This window comes from Saccharomyces paradoxus, chromosome IV (assembly GCF_002079055.1).
Source record: "Saccharomyces paradoxus chromosome IV, complete sequence".
NCBI lineage: Eukaryota > Fungi > Ascomycota > Saccharomycetes > Saccharomycetales > Saccharomycetaceae > Saccharomyces > Saccharomyces paradoxus.
In genome coordinates, this window is record NC_047490.1 from 116910 (window position 1) to 134624 (window position 17715).

The 17715-nt window shown below is 38.3% G+C and overlaps 9 protein-coding genes across 9 annotated transcripts; 6 read left to right on the top strand and 3 right to left on the bottom strand.

Annotated features, from left to right (window-relative positions):
* Positions 1-363: 363 nt before the first annotated feature.
* Positions 364-1491, top strand: NUS1 (ditrans,polycis-polyprenyl diphosphate synthase; the record flags this gene model as incomplete). The annotated part of the gene is made up of 1 exon (XM_033909194.1): positions 364-1491. One exon carries the CDS (start codon positions 364-366, stop codon positions 1489-1491), a length of 1128 nt encoding a protein of 375 aa, XP_033765085.1.
* Positions 1492-2001: 510 nt separating this feature from the next.
* Positions 2002-2547, top strand: ARF1 (Arf family GTPase ARF1; the record flags this gene model as incomplete). Its single annotated transcript, XM_033909195.1, has 1 exon — positions 2002-2547. The coding sequence occupies one exon, from the start codon at positions 2002-2004 to the stop codon at positions 2545-2547; it is 546 nt and encodes a 181-aa protein (XP_033765086.1).
* Positions 2548-3357: 810 nt separating this feature from the next.
* Positions 3358-4223, top strand: RPL35A (60S ribosomal protein uL29; the record flags this gene model as incomplete). The annotated part of the gene is made up of 2 exons (XM_033909196.1): positions 3358-3360; positions 3864-4223. The coding sequence occupies 2 exons, from the start codon at positions 3358-3360 to the stop codon at positions 4221-4223; spliced, it is 363 nt and encodes a 120-aa protein (XP_033765087.1).
* A 188-nt stretch (positions 4224-4411) lies between these two features.
* Positions 4412-7297, bottom strand: UFD2 (ubiquitin-ubiquitin ligase UFD2; the record flags this gene model as incomplete). Its single annotated transcript, XM_033909197.1, has 1 exon — positions 4412-7297. One exon carries the CDS (start codon positions 7295-7297, stop codon positions 4412-4414), a length of 2886 nt encoding a protein of 961 aa, XP_033765088.1.
* A 658-nt stretch (positions 7298-7955) lies between these two features.
* Positions 7956-9317, top strand: RBS1 (Rbs1p; the record flags this gene model as incomplete). The annotated part of the gene is made up of 1 exon (XM_033909198.1): positions 7956-9317. One exon carries the CDS (start codon positions 7956-7958, stop codon positions 9315-9317), a length of 1362 nt encoding a protein of 453 aa, XP_033765089.1.
* A 266-nt stretch (positions 9318-9583) lies between these two features.
* PPH22 (phosphoprotein phosphatase 2A catalytic subunit PPH22) lies at positions 9584-10717 on the bottom strand (the record flags this gene model as incomplete). Its single annotated transcript, XM_033909199.1, has 1 exon — positions 9584-10717. One exon carries the CDS (start codon positions 10715-10717, stop codon positions 9584-9586), a length of 1134 nt encoding a protein of 377 aa, XP_033765090.1.
* Positions 10718-11338: 621 nt separating this feature from the next.
* On the top strand, positions 11339-12172 carry SPAR_D00580 (uncharacterized protein; the record flags this gene model as incomplete). The annotated part of the gene is made up of 1 exon (XM_033909200.1): positions 11339-12172. One exon carries the CDS (start codon positions 11339-11341, stop codon positions 12170-12172), a length of 834 nt encoding a protein of 277 aa, XP_033765091.1.
* A 332-nt stretch (positions 12173-12504) lies between these two features.
* Positions 12505-14358, top strand: VMA1 (H(+)-transporting V1 sector ATPase subunit A; the record flags this gene model as incomplete). The annotated part of the gene is made up of 1 exon (XM_033909201.1): positions 12505-14358. The coding sequence occupies one exon, from the start codon at positions 12505-12507 to the stop codon at positions 14356-14358; it is 1854 nt and encodes a 617-aa protein (XP_033765092.1).
* A 921-nt stretch (positions 14359-15279) lies between these two features.
* On the bottom strand, positions 15280-16242 carry MRX19 (Mrx19p; the record flags this gene model as incomplete). The annotated part of the gene is made up of 1 exon (XM_033909202.1): positions 15280-16242. One exon carries the CDS (start codon positions 16240-16242, stop codon positions 15280-15282), a length of 963 nt encoding a protein of 320 aa, XP_033765093.1.
* Positions 16243-17715: the final 1473 nt, after the last annotated feature.

The following is a 17715-nucleotide window of genomic DNA, read 5'->3' on the forward strand; positions in this document are numbered from 1 at the left end:
GCGATACTACCCAACCTTTTATAGATAAACAAAGTTAATCGTAATACACATTTAATTACATTACTTGATATAATATCTTTTTAAAATGAAGATCTTATCTTATATTACACCTTTGCATATTTAGCCGCCAATGAATGCCATGCCCGCTCAGTGCTGGAAAGTCATTATCAACGAAGAAGGTCTTCCAATAGAAAAGTCCTGCAGGAGCCACGTATAACACTGGCTTGAATTACCAACAACTTTCGAAGGCGTTGGAAGAGAATTTTAACTCACACAAGTTAATATTCACAGAACATCAGTTGGCAAAATACACAATTTTTGATACAATACATATATATATATTTTTCCCATTGTTTCTCTTAGATGCCTACGATGATCAAAAAGGATGATAAAACAATGGAGCCCCCTAATGGAAAACCGCATAGAAAGATCGAAAGGGATGATGTTCCAGAGTCTTCCAATCATATCCCCCCTCCAGAATCTGGTGTCTTAAAAGGTGGTGAGGTTAATTCAAAAACCAGAGCCTTGAAGGCCGTTACAAGTATCATTGCAGACGCCGATGAGAAGCCTCAGAAGAAGTTGAACAATGAGGTGAATGGAACCCAGAAGCAAAAGACAGAATATTGGGGTAAAAGCATAGGTAAATTTGAATACATTTTTTACAAATTTTTACTTGTGCTGCTATACATTTGCTTCGGGTTGTTTCGATACGGTCAATACCAATATCATAAGATGAAACTAAGAATATTCAGTATCATCTACAACCATGCATATACGCCACAATTGATTAGACAGGACGTTGTTTCTTTGAAAAAAATTCCTAAAAGGTTAGCCGCAATCTTGGAAGTCAAGCCTGTTGGCGACGTTGGCGGCGGTGTGACAGGCTTATTAAATGACGCGAGTGAAATTGTATGTTGGACTGTTTCAGCCGGTATAAAACATTTGATGTTGTACGATTACGATGGAATATTACAAAGAAATGTTCCAGAACTGAGAATGGAAATTCACTCCAACCTGGCTAAGTATTTTGGGCCAGCTCATGTCCCAAACTACGCTGTTAAAATACCTCATTCTAACAAGATATTCTATAACCTGGACGGGATTGAAACTGAAACCGATGTCAGTAATGAAATAGAAGCTAACGAAGAAAAGGACAAGATTGCCATTGAAATTTCTTTATTGTCTAACAGAGACGGTAGAGAGACGATTGTCGACTTGACGAAAACTATGGCTGAGTTGTGTGCCGTTAACGAATTGAGTGTTTCTGACATCACAATGGACTTAGTCGATTCAGAGCTGAAACAATTAGTTGGACCCGAACCAGATTTATTGTTATATTTCGGGCCTTCATTGGATTTACAAGGGTTCCCGCCTTGGCATATTAGATTAACTGAATTTTACTGGGAAAAAGATAACAATGAAGTCATATATTCGGTTTTTATCCGCGGTTTAAGACAGTACGCAGGATGTAAAGTGAATGTTGGTAAGTGATTCTCAAGGGCTAAACGAAAAGACAAGTATCTCGCTCAACCTTTTAGTTTGCACGTTGAATCCTCGTTTGAATCTTAAAAAAAGTCATTACCCACATATATAATAGTAGTAATAATGATAATGATAGCAATAGTTTCAGGCTAGCTACATAGTTGCATTTTTCAACATTTTAGTAAAAAAAAGTCACATATTAAACCCACAAGAAGTTATTACTACGGTGATAACAACTTATTGTAGAGAAAACTTGTTATTACCCTTCCCTTTTTATTTCTTTTCGCGTTGTAAATCACATATAACGAGGTGGCTTATATTTGTCAAACCAAAAAAAAAAAATGAAAATCGAAAAATGGAAAAACAGAGAGAGGAACAGAATCTTTGACACGTTCTCGATCCACTTGTTTATCGAAGTGATATTGATAAGTCTTGATACATAGAAAGTCGTTTTTAGTTTTGGAACTTCCGGCATTGAAGGTACAAGAAAGAACTTAAACAGGTTTAATAGAATTAAAAATGGGTTTGTTTGCCTCTAAGTTGTTCAGTAACCTTTTTGGTAACAAAGAAATGCGTATTCTTATGGTCGGTCTTGATGGTGCTGGTAAGACCACCGTTTTGTACAAGTTGAAATTGGGTGAAGTTATCACCACCATTCCAACAATTGGTTTCAACGTTGAGACAGTCCAATATAAGAACATTTCATTTACTGTCTGGGATGTCGGTGGACAAGACAGAATTAGATCTCTATGGAGACACTACTATAGAAACACTGAAGGTGTTATCTTTGTTGTCGACTCCAACGATAGATCGCGTATTGGTGAAGCTAGAGAAGTCATGCAAAGAATGTTGAACGAAGACGAATTGAGAAACGCCGCTTGGTTGGTTTTCGCTAACAAGCAAGATTTGCCAGAAGCCATGTCTGCTGCTGAAATCACTGAAAAACTAGGTTTACATTCTATCAGAAACCGTCCATGGTTTATCCAAGCCACTTGTGCTACCTCCGGTGAAGGTTTGTACGAAGGTTTGGAATGGTTAAGTAACAGTTTGAAAAACTCAACTTAAAAATTCTAGAATATGGATCAAATACGCTTGTATAAACTAAATGAAACATAAAGATTAAGAACCTAAGAGGCCAACGTCGATGGATTTATTGACGATCTCCAGCCATCACATATAGATTTTAGTGTAAAAGCAATAGAAACCAAGAAAAATAGAACAAAAAAAAAAGCTGAAAAAGCCTAATTAGTATAATGCTACTTTAACTAATAATGGAAATTTGATATAGATACAAAGAAACATGATATATTTAGGATATACAATATACAATGCCCTTTTCATTTGTTCTATTGCCCCCCTGAGTGAATCACATACAGAGGTTTTGCTGTCAGGTCCATTGTACTCGCAAAGATATTTTTAAGAACCAGAACACAGGAAAAACTGTATGTTGATAATTCAAAAATGATGCTGTGGTGTCTTTTGAATTGATCTTGCATGATCGAAGAAAACCTTCAATCTGTTGCTCAACAAATAATCTTCGCAAACTTCCTCGATTAGAAGACTAGAATTAATTTAAACCCATACCTCTGTAAACCCAGACCTTCAAAGTTTAGCACTTCTTATTTTTATTTATTACACAGTTGCATATCCTTATTCGAATATCGCAAAAAAAAAATTGACACCTGTCCGGGTGAACCTTACGGCATCTTACCTGGCGCTCCATGAACTAACGGGCGGGGCTAGGCAGGATTCCAGCATCAATTTTGCAAAATTCACACCTGAGTAATTCATATATGTAATATGCTGCTAAGAATACGCTGTTTACAAGCACTAATATTGATAATAGAAGAGGTACAGTGAGACAGTATATTCGAAATGGTATGTTTGATATGAATAAATAATAAAGACTGACAACGGCAGAAAGAAGAGAGAGAATATCATAGGAACTTAATGCGAGGAGGAACTTGAAACAGTAAACGTTTGGAACGTAAAGCCATCCGTTGACGATCTCTATCTAATCCAGTTGAAGAGTAAATGTTAGAATCACGGATTTCGGATTATTTCCAGACGAAGAAACAGCTGAAAGAAAAGTGAAATGGTATACGTCCGTATATTCAGAATTTTTCCTGGAGTTTTAATAAGGATAGCCACATAATAATTGGTGAATCTAGATCACTCAGCGTTTAACTGGCTAATTCTTCAAAAATTTCCATTGTGAGAAAGCCTGCAGATGTAGTAACCCTGCTATCAATTCCTTCCTCTTTTACAAAGAATATATGGTTTTTTTGGCAGTCCTTGTTGTTTCATTATAAATGCTAATAAAATACTAACATTAATCAAAATTTGGAATATTATTTCTTTTCTTTTTTTATTATTAATAGGCCGGTGTTAAAGCTTACGAACTAAGAACCAAATCCAAGGAACAATTGGCTTCCCAATTGGTTGACTTGAAGAAGGAGTTGGCTGAATTGAAGGTCCAAAAGTTGTCCAGACCATCTTTGCCTAAGATCAAGACCGTCAGAAAGAGTATCGCCTGTGTCTTGACCGTCATCAACGAACAACAAAGAGAAGCCGTTAGACAATTATACAAGGGTAAGAAGTACCAACCAAAGGACTTGAGAGCCAAGAAGACCAGAGCTTTGAGAAGAGCTTTGACCAAATTCGAAGCTTCCCAAGTTACCGAAAAGCAAAGAAAGAAGCAAATCGCTTTCCCACAAAGAAAGTACGCTATTAAGGCTTAATTGGAAGTTCAATTATATACTATCATTATCTATAGTTCCAACTTTTCTACGTTTTTCTAGCACCTTTTAAATAATTGTTAAATTAAAACATTTTCGTTGAAAATCCCCAAAATATGTGACGTTTTGCGCGGAGATTACTCTTATTTTGATGTGGGTCAATTTTATAATTCATTCTATCACTTATTCATTCACTCGCTTGCTTTATTTTTGGCTTCTTCCTTCTTTTGTTTTTTAAAACAAAGAATTCTTTGTCTTAACTCTTCATTGGGCGTTACATCGTCTAGCTTCAAGGGCATCCTATTAAATGGGTCAGTAGAGTCACTTAATAGATGTGCTTTAATGGTGCTTCTGTCAATATTCATTTTAGATGCTGGTAAAATGACAGGATCTTTCATGATTGTGTACATCAAAGGATCTAAGAACTCATCAGGGACGTCACCGTACTCAAGATCTTCCTCTTCATCAGCCTTTCTTTGATCTTCGGCTTTATTGGCAAAGTTCAATAGTTTTTCAATAAACTCTTGAGATGCTAAACCAGTTTTTCTGCCAAGGATATCAACTGCACGAACAAAAAGGTTTCTATTGAAAGACCTTTCGTCTTTAGCAACAGCGCTGATGAACTCCGATTGTTCGGAAAGATTGATATAAACAGTTGTTAGGGCTTTTAACAAATCTTTTGGGTTGAATGAATAACTCTGTGGGTCTTTCACTTTCAGTTCCCCGCATTTAGGACCGACTAGTGACTCTAAGTTATAGTTTAGCATACTGGCCAATCTATATACGATTTCCGGTGTCACAAATGCGGCTGGTATATCTTTCGAATAAATTTCGAACAGCTTCATTGATTTATCAGCCAATCCACATGAAGACTTAGCTTGTCTAGAAGCGGACGCCAATCTCGTTTGTAACTCTTTGTCCTCTTCCTCTCTTGTTGGTGGTGCGCCCCTTGCGCGATTATCTAGCTCATTTTGAATATTATGAACTTCAGCTAAATTACTTAGACCTTCATCCAGCAGGAAAGTCAAGTCATTTAACATACGAGCGACAAACCTCACAAAGAAGTCGGCATTGTTTTGAGACTGCCAGATCAATTGGTTTTTATAAGATGGTATATTGTAATAAAGCTCCTCCAAAATTATTGATATACTATATCTGCTGTTGAATTTATCGTAAAATTGTGAAGAAGAACCTGTTTTTTCAACAATAACATAGAAGTCAAGCAGAGCATATAGCAAATTTTTGTTAACTAATTCGTCGTGCTCGAATATATCCATCATGAATCCGGGAGAGTTATCTGTTAATGGCATAGCACCAACACTTAATAATTGGACTAATTTGCCTTTTAAATGTGGGTTGGAAACCAATTCAGGGCAACGGAGCACCATTGTTGTAAACTCTACAAACGATCCCAGACGTGGATTTCTAAAAATTGGAGAGGTCTGGTACTTCGAAATGTATAGAGAATAGTTAATTGGTCCCTCTACAACAAATTCTGGGTAGTATTTGAAAGGTACTGGAGCATGCGCTCTCAAAAAATCAGCATTGTCTACGTTTTCAACACCTATTTGGTCCGGAATTAATGGCAATTCAATTTGTTTAAACGGGAATTCGTGTTTGGGATCCACAACACGAATCAAAAACGTAGAGGCGCCACAAATGAAATCAAAAACCTCTAGCTGAAGAGATCTGTGAGCAAAGAATCCTTGAAGTGCAAATCGCGAAGATTCTGTTGTTTTCAATGCCTTCTCCATCTTAGATAATTGTGCTGTAACGAATCTTGCGAAGACATCGTGGCTCGCGGCTATTTTCTTTACTTTTTCAATTTCCTCCTTCAACGCTTTGATTTCAGATCCCATTTTCTCTTCAAATGACAGCGTACCTCCGAGACCATAATGCAGGTAAGTTAGCGTTAAGAAAAAGCAATCAGAGATAAAGTTGGGCTTGGAATCTGCGGTTTTTCTATTCTCGTCATAGAATGCATCTGCTTCTTTAAAATCAGAATTTAGGCGTGTTTCTCCTGATAAATCAATAAATAAACTTGGATTGTTAAAGTAATTTGCATCGATTTTGTCGATTTTGTTGTATGAGATATCTAGAAACGGTTGAGAGAATCTAACCAATAATAAAGTAATATTGGACATGAATCCGTTAGAAGATAGTTCTTTGAATGGTGGATGATCAGCTCTACGTAAATGGTTTTTATTAGCGATATGGGCAAAATAACTAATCATATCAGTCCTTGAGTCTAGAGAGCCACGAACAAGCTTATCAACAATGAAAAAGAGTCTATCTATGACAACTTTGTGCTCTGCTTGTAGGGACTCATGGATCATGGCCGTCTGTTGTTTGGAACGCAAAAGATTATCACCGTAGTTACGGATCGCAACAGCAGCGTCTATGGGAGAAAGAGATAAAATAGGACCCATTATCGTTTGCTTTTCAAAAAACTGTGGTTTACAGTTATAGTCCGCAAAAAAACAGTCTATCTTAGTGAAAATTTCTGCAATAGGCTTAAATGTAACAAATAATTCAAAAATGGTAAGAACGTTGTTGTAAATTACAGATTCGTTTAGGTCGAAATGGCTTACATGTTGATTGCAGTACTCTAATAATGTCGGGAAAACAGCGTTAAGTAAATCCAAGGCGGTACCTTCCAATATAGCTCTTTGAATGATTTGGGAGAGGAAATCAGTGTATGAGTTAACATTCAAAACGATTTCAGTAACATAATTGATGAAGGCGCCATTTGTGCAAAAGTTCTCTATTTGTAGGGCAACTACACCATAACCAATGACGAGACGATCGATCTCTTGGAAAGTGGAATGTAATGACTCGGTATTTGGTTTGTTTTTGGTGATTCTCTTTTGTTGCTGATTACGGCGGAAGCAATCATTCAAATATTCAAACGGTTTATCCAGATTCTCATTTTCGGTGAGTTGGTATAATAATAGCGTATCAATGAAATCTACTCCGAGAATCGAGCCTTGGGGGACTTCCTCGGACTTCAACACAGTGTAGCCACGGCTATCGGAAGGATCGGTAGTGATTTGTAGGATATCTTCTATGGCGGTCATAGCAAGAAAAACCGTGATAGTAAAATAAATGGAATGGGAGCTCTACTTTCGAAAGCTAAATCTTCCCCTTAAACAACTAGTGGCCAATTTTACCCTTTCTGTTGGCTGGCACAATTCTTGAAGATATAACTGATGTTTACTGTGACAACAGCTAGCGGTTAACAGTAGAAATGAGGAGTAAAATAACGGTTAGGTGATAATAGACGGATAATTGCGGTGTAGGTCTCTATTATTTCATTAGAAGTAGTTAGAATCATCTACCTGCGATTTTAATTAAATCCACCTTTTGTAATAAGGACGAACTATCGCCTCTGACGAATACTGACAAAATAGCGTCCTCGACGAAAGAATGAATCGTTAAGCGCAAAATAATACTCATTCAATAGGAAAAGAGTATTGATTAAGAAGCGTTGGCTATATGCGGGTTAGCTTATCTGTCTCTTCCCTCTTTCACATACAACTCGACAAATTTTGGCGTGGGCAATTGAGCCATATTGTAGCAGTAAGCCGTGGTGACAGTAAGTTGAAACGTGCATCTTATATTCAACGCACGATTTATTTCATTTTTAATTAATTTTTTAGTCATTTCGTATCGTACTAACAATTAAAGTTTCCCAAGTCTCTTTGAGTACATAAAGAATCAAGACAGGCGTAGGTGATGACAGTTCTAGATTCTGGAAACTGGGGATTGACACCCGCTATGGAAGCGGGCTTGTTCCAGAAACCACAAGACCGTATCTTTATAATAGAGCTGGAAAATTCCATAGTGTCATTCATAAACTCAAACACGGAGTCGTTTCAGTTAAGGCCCATGAACTCATATTATAGGCTTCTGTCGCATCAAATAGCTGAATACCACAACTTGAACCATGTTTTGGCAAGAACTCAGGATAGTTGTGTGATTCTTTTCAAAGGTGAGAATTTCCAAAAGATTGAAGGAAAACCACTCTTACAAGAGTTGCAGCTGAGCAAAAAACCGGAAGAATCAGTTTCCTCAAGTGAGAGTATTGACAAATCCAACAATAACAGAATATTTCGAATTTTGAAACGGAAAGAGGTAAATAACGACCGTGATTCTAAAACCGATGGTAATGTATCAAATAATAAGTTGACAGCCGATTTCGATAAGGATCAAAAAGTCGAAACTGATGACAAATCAAGTACTGATTTGGAACAAGAAAGGATTGAAAAAGAAAGACTTTATGAACAACGTAAACAAGAAATTTTTGATAAGCTTAACAAGAATGAAAACGATGGAAAGTCAACCAACAGTAGCGGTAGTAATGATAGCGACAATGAATGGGGTGACTGGTTGAATGGAGATGACTCCAATACACTAACTAGCAACGGTTCAGTCAGTTCTTCATCACCATTTAATTCATCCACAACGACGACACAACTAAATAAACCTCATCAACAATTTTACGACTGTCGAAGAGGAAGAGGAGGAAGAAGAAGAGGCGCAGGCAATTACAAGGATGCGTATCGAGTTCAAAATCGCCGGAACAAAGAAAACGGTGGTTACCAATCGGGGTACCCTACGCCCTACGTTGTGTATCCTCCTCCGCAAATGGGCAGCAATAGTATGCCAACCTACCCACTAATGTATAATCCAGCTGGTCCTGCTCCCGGTCCTGCTCCTACACCCATGGTAATGGGTGGTAACACAGTCTTTATGAACCCTTACATGTACAATATGAATTCGCAAGGGTCCTGTTCATTTGGCGCCCCGGTGCCTATGTACCCGCCATACCAGTATCAATATCAATATCCATATAACACTCAATATCACAACGGGCCATATAGCAATACACCAAACTATAATTCTAACAGTTACACAAGGACCTCAGCAAACAAGTACAACCAGCCTCAAAGAAAAAATTCATCTTCTGGCGTGATTCAGAAACATAATGATGGTAATAATAACAACCAGGAAATTCGCAGGGCTATTGCTAAGGGTTCGCCGTCAACTAAAGACACTAATTCGGTAGAGATGAAATTTGATAAACTAAACATCTAGCGTGAGGAATGAACTATACATGGCAGATAAAATACGTAAAGGTTTATAGAAATTATAGTATGAGAACAGTAATATTTGAGTAAAAGTCGCGTATTCACAATGCGTTCGGGAAGATGAGTATTTGAAAACAGAAATTGATCGGGATGTTTGTATAATGAGTTGTTATTTTCAAAAATATGAGGGAAAAGGTAACTAAATATATATTAAAAAAAAAAGTATGTTAGAATGAAGAAGCGTAGTAAGGATAAGGCTGCGATAGGTGTATATTATAAGAAATAATCTGGTGTCTTTCTAGTGACGGTTGGTTCACCCGGTCTCACAGATGGATCGTATTGTAAGAATTGTCTATTATGATTTTCATCCACCTCCATAATAGCAGCCTGGTTACCACATCTATAGCAGTAATTTGGAGCACTGAAGATGGTAACAACGTTTTCTTGGTGAGACCAAGCGTAGCCTTCCATGACCAGTTGATGTGCTCTTGCTATTAATGATAGATCATTAGTGTGATTAAATTGCTCACTGATGTCTTGACCAAACGTGAACCCTGCACCTCTGGGACTGATTCCCCATCCGCCTCTATCATCAGGATCGGACCAGAGAAGGTCACACATGGGACCTTCATGAGGCACTTCCTGTATTCTATTTAAATCTCTAACCTGATCTATTGTCTCTATCATAGGTGAAAGACCTCCATGCAGACAGAAAATTTTATTATCTACCAAAGCCGTAACGGGGAAGTAATCGAATAGATCGGTAAACATTTTCCACACGTTTGCACTGCCGTACTTTCTCAAACATTCGTCATAAAACCCGTATACCTGGGTAATTTGCCTAGATTCGTGATTTCCTCTCAGTATCGTGATTCTATGTGGGTATCTGACTTTCATGGCGACCAAGTAGGACACAGTCTCAACGGAATAATATCCCCTATCCACGTAATCACCCATGAAAAGGTAATTGGTATCGGGACAAGGACCGCCAATCTTGAAAAGTTCTAACAAGTCGTGAAATTGACCGTGTACGTCACCACAAATGGTTACAGGCACATTGATTGGCTTAACATTTTCCTCGAACTGTAACACGTCTACTGCCATCTTACACAGTCGAGCTACGTCGTCTTCTGACAATGGTTCGCATTTTCCCAAATACTCAATCCATTGGTCAAGCTGATTTATATTCGTATTGGTTAGTTCTAGCGGTTTGGAGGATTTATGATCTGCTATACCCGAGGAGCCCGGTTTAAAATTAAAATCGTCCAACTCTTCATCTATGTCTTCGTCACTGGAACGCGCCTTCGTATTATTTTTGCTGTCATTACTATTCATGTCTTCATCGAGAGTGGGTGATAATTGATCTTCATCTGAACCGTGCATAGGGTCATCAATCTCCATATCCATTTTTTTCAAAAGAGAGCCAGTTATACAGAAGTGCCAATAGTATAAAATTCAAAGAAAAGGAATACCTTACAGAAAACAATAACCGGAAAGGGAAGAACAGGTAGGATAAAAAGTAAGCGGGGTTTGCGTGTTCTTGCTCGAACACTGTTTTGCAGCGGGCTGGTACCTTGACAAGTGTGCTCTTGTTGCAGCCCTTCAATTGGTCTTATAAAATGGGGATGTCCCTTTGAAACTTTCCACGACTCTTCTTTTTCCACAATTCGGCGGAAAAAGAAAATAATCACCATTTCTATTACCCGGAGTACCTCAGGGTAATAAACGATGACCTTTCAAGTTACATAACAGCTATTTTCGTTGTGTAAGTTTGTGAAATAGGTTAACATGGATTGAAAGATATTTCACAATAAAAAATTGTAAGTACCATACAACTTTGTCTTATTTATTGATAATTGGCCCGGCGTCACAAACTATTGGGTCATTTGGTGCGGTGTATGGGTCCAATATACCAAAAAAATTAACAATTTGCGACACCTACTAGTTCTGTGCTTTTATATGAAATATTCTTGTGGACTGTATTCCGGATGTGTGTTACTCACAAGTAGCCAAGAAATATTAAAAAATATGCAGCGCAACACAGGTATAGAAGATTGCTTGGATGAGGATGACATAACCTTCCCTTCCTTCAGCCCTGAAGCGGACGCTCAAAACAGATTCTTGCCAAGAAGCGAGTTCCCCTCGGTGAGGCAACTCGTAATTTCCAAACAGAAGAGCAGACGAAGAAGGGAGGAAAATGTGTTCGTGGGAAAAATGGAGGACGTGCTTGTAAAATGGAGGCCGCCCGCATCTTCACATCGTGGCGCAATTGAAGCTATTAATGGCACGCATCCATATCAGCTTAGCACAGCACAGTTCAACTCGAAAAGACCGGACCCATTCGGCTCAACAAAGAGGGATGAATCCGTACGTTCCATCATAGAATCGTTTACCGATTGGTGGAAGCGCAATTCCAAAATATTCTTTCATGACGAGGAGGAAGGCGTACAAGCTGAACACAGCGCAGGTCAGCATGATCGAGAATTACAGCTTTTCGAAGAAGACCTCTTCTCATTTCACCTGAGCCCAAACGATATGTCAACCAGGAATAGCGAACATCAAGTGCAGACACCGGTGCTTTTCCCATACGAAACGCCTACGAGAACAAAACAAAACCTTGCAGAAAGGGAAACCATAGATATCGGGGACGGTGAGGAACTCTCTATCTATAGAGACGTTTATTCCAACCCTATCCCCGTCAGCTATTTAGATACCTTAAACTTGAATCACTCCATGTCTTTACGGCAAACACAACAGCAACAACAACAGCAGCAGCAGCAGCAGCACGTAGAATCCTCATCGGCATTCCAATGCTGTACAGATTCGAACTGGGCCAGGATATTTCTTTGCCAAAATGATTAGGCTCCACTTTGCTTCTATAGTCCTATCTATTGTTCTTTTTATTACTAGTATAACCTTAATGTATTGTTCTTTTTTCCTTTTTCCTTTTTTTTTTTTTTTTTTTTTTTTTTTCACATCTTTTTCCACGGCCGCTCAAAGGGGTCTCACACTGGATTAAAAACTGAAAACAAGAAATGGCTCTTTCGATAAGGTTGCAACATTTTGATTACTACATTGATTAGACTAAAAAATACCAAACACATTTCTCAAAGCATATAGATATCTAAGATTATAACGCAGGAGTCGTTCTTTCATTCTTAGAGTTAAAAAGCAAATAGAGAAGAAAAGAAACAATGGCTGGTGCAATTGAAAACGCTCGTAAGGAAATAAAAAGAATCTCATTAGAAGACCATGCTGAATCTGAATATGGTGCCATCTATTCTGTCTCTGGTCCGGTCGTCATTGCAGAAAATATGATTGGTTGTGCCATGTACGAATTGGTCAAGGTTGGTCACGATAACCTGGTGGGTGAAGTCATTAGAATTGACGGTGACAAAGCCACCATCCAAGTTTATGAAGAAACTGCAGGCCTTACGGTCGGTGACCCTGTTTTGAGAACAGGTAAGCCTCTGTCGGTAGAATTGGGTCCCGGTCTGATGGAAACCATTTACGATGGTATTCAAAGACCCTTGAAAGCCATTAAGGAAGAATCGCAATCGATTTATATCCCAAGAGGTATTGACACTCCATCTTTGGATAGAACTATCAAGTGGCAATTTACTCCAGGGAAGTTTCAAGTCGGTGACCACATTTCCGGTGGTGATATTTACGGTTCCGTTTTTGAAAATTCGCTAATTTCAAGCCATAAGATTCTTTTACCACCAAGATCTAGAGGTACAATTACTTGGATTGCTCCAGCTGGTGAGTACACCTTGGATGAGAAGATTTTGGAAGTCGAGTTTGACGGCAAGAAGTCTGACTTTACTCTTTACCATACTTGGCCTGTTCGTGTTCCCAGACCGGTTACTGAAAAATTGTCTGCTGACTATCCTTTGTTAACAGGCCAAAGAGTTTTAGATGCTTTGTTTCCTTGTGTTCAAGGTGGTACGACATGTATTCCAGGTGCTTTTGGTTGTGGTAAGACAGTTATCTCTCAATCTTTGTCCAAATACTCTAATTCTGACGCCATTATCTATGTCGGGTGCGGAGAAAGAGGTAACGAGATGGCTGAAGTCTTGATGGAGTTCCCAGAGTTATATACTGAAATGAGTGGTACTAAAGAACCAATTATGAAGCGTACTACTTTGGTCGCTAATACATCTAACATGCCTGTCGCAGCCAGAGAAGCTTCTATTTACACTGGTATCACACTTGCAGAATACTTCAGAGATCAAGGTAAGAATGTCTCTATGATTGCAGATTCTTCTTCAAGATGGGCTGAAGCTTTGAGAGAAATTTCTGGTCGTTTGGGTGAAATGCCTGCTGACCAAGGTTTCCCAGCCTATTTGGGTGCTAAGTTGGCCTCCTTTTACGAAAGAGCTGGTAAAGCTGTTGCTTTGGGTTCCCCAGATCGTACTGGTTCCGTTTCCATCGTTGCTGCCGTTTCGCCAGCCGGTGGTGATTTCTCAGATCCTGTTACTACAGCTACATTGGGTATCACTCAAGTCTTTTGGGGTTTGGACAAGAAGTTGGCTCAAAGAAAGCATTTCCCATCTATCAACACATCTGTCTCTTACTCCAAATACACCAATGTCTTAAACAAGTTTTATGATTCCAATTATCCTGAATTTCCTGTTTTGAGAGATCGTATGAAGGAAATTCTATCAAACGCTGAAGAATTAGAACAAGTTGTCCAATTGGTTGGTAAATCAGCCTTGTCTGACAGTGATAAGATTACTTTGGATGTTGCTACTTTAATCAAGGAGGATTTCCTACAACAAAATGGTTACTCCTCTTACGATGCTTTCTGCCCAATTTGGAAGACATTTGATATGATGAGAGCATTCATCTCATATCATGACGAAGCTCAAAAAGCTGTCGCTAATGGTGCCAACTGGTCAAAACTAGCTGACTCTACTGGTGATGTTAAGCATGCCGTTTCTTCATCTAAATTTTTTGAACCAAGCAAGGGTGAAAAGGAAGTCCATGGCGAATTCGAGAAATTGTTGAGCACTATGCAAGAAAGATTTGCTGAATCTACCGATTAAGATATGTGTAGCATTTATCTTCTGGTATATTTGTTAGTTGTCTTTTTGTATTTCAAAAAATTTATATAGGCGTATGTTAATAAGATAAAAAATATTAAAGGAAATTAACAAGTATACCTTAATGAAATGATATAATAAAAATTCAATAGATGAAGATTTAACTGTATTTATGTTAAAGATAAGATTAGATTCTACAAATCAGGTGATCAGTTTACCTGGCACAACTACGATGACAAATAGCTTTTATTTGAAAAAAACGGACAATTGATTAAACTATATGAGACATATATAAAGCACTATATAAATAGTAAGCAATGGTTTACACCCCATCGTGAGTTTAGCATGCAATTTAGATCCAGTATGAGGTAGAATAGAAACTAATATGTTAATTCATCAATGACATTACGATATACTCTTGAAAGAATTAAAAACAAAAAATTAGAGTTATTTACTCATAGCCCGCTTATTTGGATCTGGCTCTCACCTTCCGTCTCTTTCTCTTAAGTCTTCTAGTTCTCTTCTTTCTCCACTTGGCTCTCATTTCGATTGAATCGATGTGGTCTGGTTTTTTATTCTAGAGTAGAAACGGATTTAAGATAAAATAAGAGTTGCTTTGAAGTCGAGTTTTATAGAAGACAAGGTCAGTTTCGTCTCGTTCAAATATCGTCCAGCTGCCACGCGGAAAAGTGAAACTTTTCGGTAGGGTAATGCATCCAGCCTTGCCTTGGAAAAAGTTAGGGGTCAGTTGTAGTAGAGAGTCTATTAATTTAAAGCGCGTGCCATGGATCTAAAAAACAATGTGCGGATGTACTGACATCTTACATGGTGTACGGAAGCACATCCGAAAAGCACAGTCTAGCTTTCGAACGCCCTGGCATACCTAATATGTATATATTTACATGAGATAACGAACATTTTGAATTAACTATTGTTTTCCCCATGAGATTTCGATTTTTGAAGAATGACCTTGTTCAAGTCGCCTTCCAGTTCGTGAACCTTTAAGAAATCTAAAATCAAAGGAAGAGTTTTCTTGTTAAGTAGTAATTCTGGTGCACCATTTGACCCTTCTTGTATGCCCCGCGTACAGCTGCTGTTCCCACGTTTATATACTTCTGCATATCCCAACAATTCTCTGAATTCTAAGGTTTGTTTTGAACTTTCCAATAGGCTTTTCAAATGCTTGGCACCAAGATAAGCCTTGATATTAACATAAGCTCTGTAAGATAGGTAAAACCCAGGAACGTTTGGTATAAGGGGTATTAAAATTAAAGGAATGGTTAGCGGGAGACCTAAAAGGCAATATAAAGTCCATTTTTTGTGATAAGCTAAGCCTTCTTGGTAGAGCTTTTTCATTTGCTTCAAACAGTCTTCCGGATTAGAGATTCCAGAGGGATAATAAACATGTAAGGGTTGAGTATCAACTTTTTCTGCTTTTACTGTATAATCTTTCAAGGTAAGTCGAATCTCTTGCGCCTTATCCGTCTCGCCCTTAATTCTCTTCAAAATATAGCTTTCACTTGGTATGGTTAACAAACTATTTTCTGACCACGGCGTACTATTTAGCAAAGATTGGACCATGGACACTATTTTTTTATTATACGATTTAGGAGACTTTTTCAGTTTTCTCCAAAGCTTCACTGATTTCTCAACAATCCACTTTTCTGTTTTTAGTATTCTAGACTGGCTATTAAAAAGGTTATCGGAATGTTTATAGTAAACGAATGATTCTTTGTCCGTTATTGGTATCACAGTCACTTTAACAGGATCACGCAGATATTTTTGGAGTGAAGCCTTTTCAAGTTTTGTTGAATACGCCCTCAGTCCATAGCACAGTCGAGAAGTGGCACTAATGCTTCTTGGTGCTATAAAGATCGAAGGTATCATCTCTGAACAAAGATGCACTATATGGTGTTTTTGTATTGTTAGAGTTTGCATCTATCAATGAAGAGCAAAGGGCGGACACTCTTAGGGTAAAAACAGAAAGTTCGTGGTTAACAAGTAACCGGAACTGTTCCAGATACTACGCCCTTTAGATATTATCTTGGCATAATGCCCGATGCTTACTCCCCGGCGTAGACAGGCGTCAAGTTCATCCATCCAAAGTGGAGGAAAAACAAGAAAATAAAGCCATCAAACAAGAGACCTAAGATAAGAAAAACAAAGAGAAAACTGAGCAAACTGCTAATAATGGAAAACACTAGTAGCCATGGTCTGTTGTTATTTAATAGATGGCGAAAACTTGCACTGTAAAGGTCTGGGTTACCAGGTCAATATATGAACTGTAACTCGATTTGCACTCAACAAAAGGTTAAAGGCTGAATGAACAAAAAATCGTTAAATCATAGTTGCTGCCATAGAGGATTATCTCATTGTAATACGCTTGAAATCCTTAAGGATGGTGCTCGTGGCTAAGTACTTTTCTTCAACCCCTCCAAGGTTAGCCGCGCATAGGTAAACTTCTGCAACAAATTTTAGTGTGCAGCGTACATTTGAGATCCAGTTCTGAGTAGATCGGCTTTAACAAGCGAGAAAATACTGCTTCCTTGTGAATAGCGTTAACAAGCTATTTAAATCAATGTTACATCGACACAAGAGCCTAGCTATCTTCTTCACTTCCTTAAATGCTTTTCATGCCTATAATAGTTTACTCAACCAAGACTCCTTTTCGTCATTATACTAATTGGGCCAACAAACGGTTCTTTACTTGGTTGTTTCGAACAAGGCACAATTGAAAGTCGATGAGCATTTTGTTTGATACTAAAGACATTCTCTTTTAGTGAACATAAGAGGCAATAAGTAATTAACAAAGAATAAAGAGGATCACAGATCATGCCTCTTCTTTATGACTAATGCATACAGTACTCCATTTCTTATAAACTTTATGCACATCCTGTTCCGTTAGCTAGCTCATCATTATTCTAGAAGAACTGATGACTATAGTTAGTTATTCCTGCGTTAAATTCCGCCGGAATATTGCGTACGCTTCAATAAGAAAAGTAAATTCCGACGGGAATTCGGCAAGAAAAGTAAAGCGTGGGCCGCTTCACTAAATTGAGAAAAAGAATTCTTTAGAGGATCATACGTAGGAAAAACATGATCTCTTCGCCTCTCTCCTGGCGAAGCCAGGAGAGAGGCGATACAGACGTTGCGACTGACAAAAGTTTTGAACAAAGTCACAATGGCCTGTCCCACCATCCCTTATTCATAATTTGAAAAATATGATCAAAATTGCTGCGGAATTTTCCCTTGCGAGAAGACGAAGATATAGGCAATAGGCAATAGGCAATGATTTAACTTGCCGTCTTGGTTCTTGCTGACGATGGGTGAGTAATACTATTACCTGTTTTTAAGGGCCTC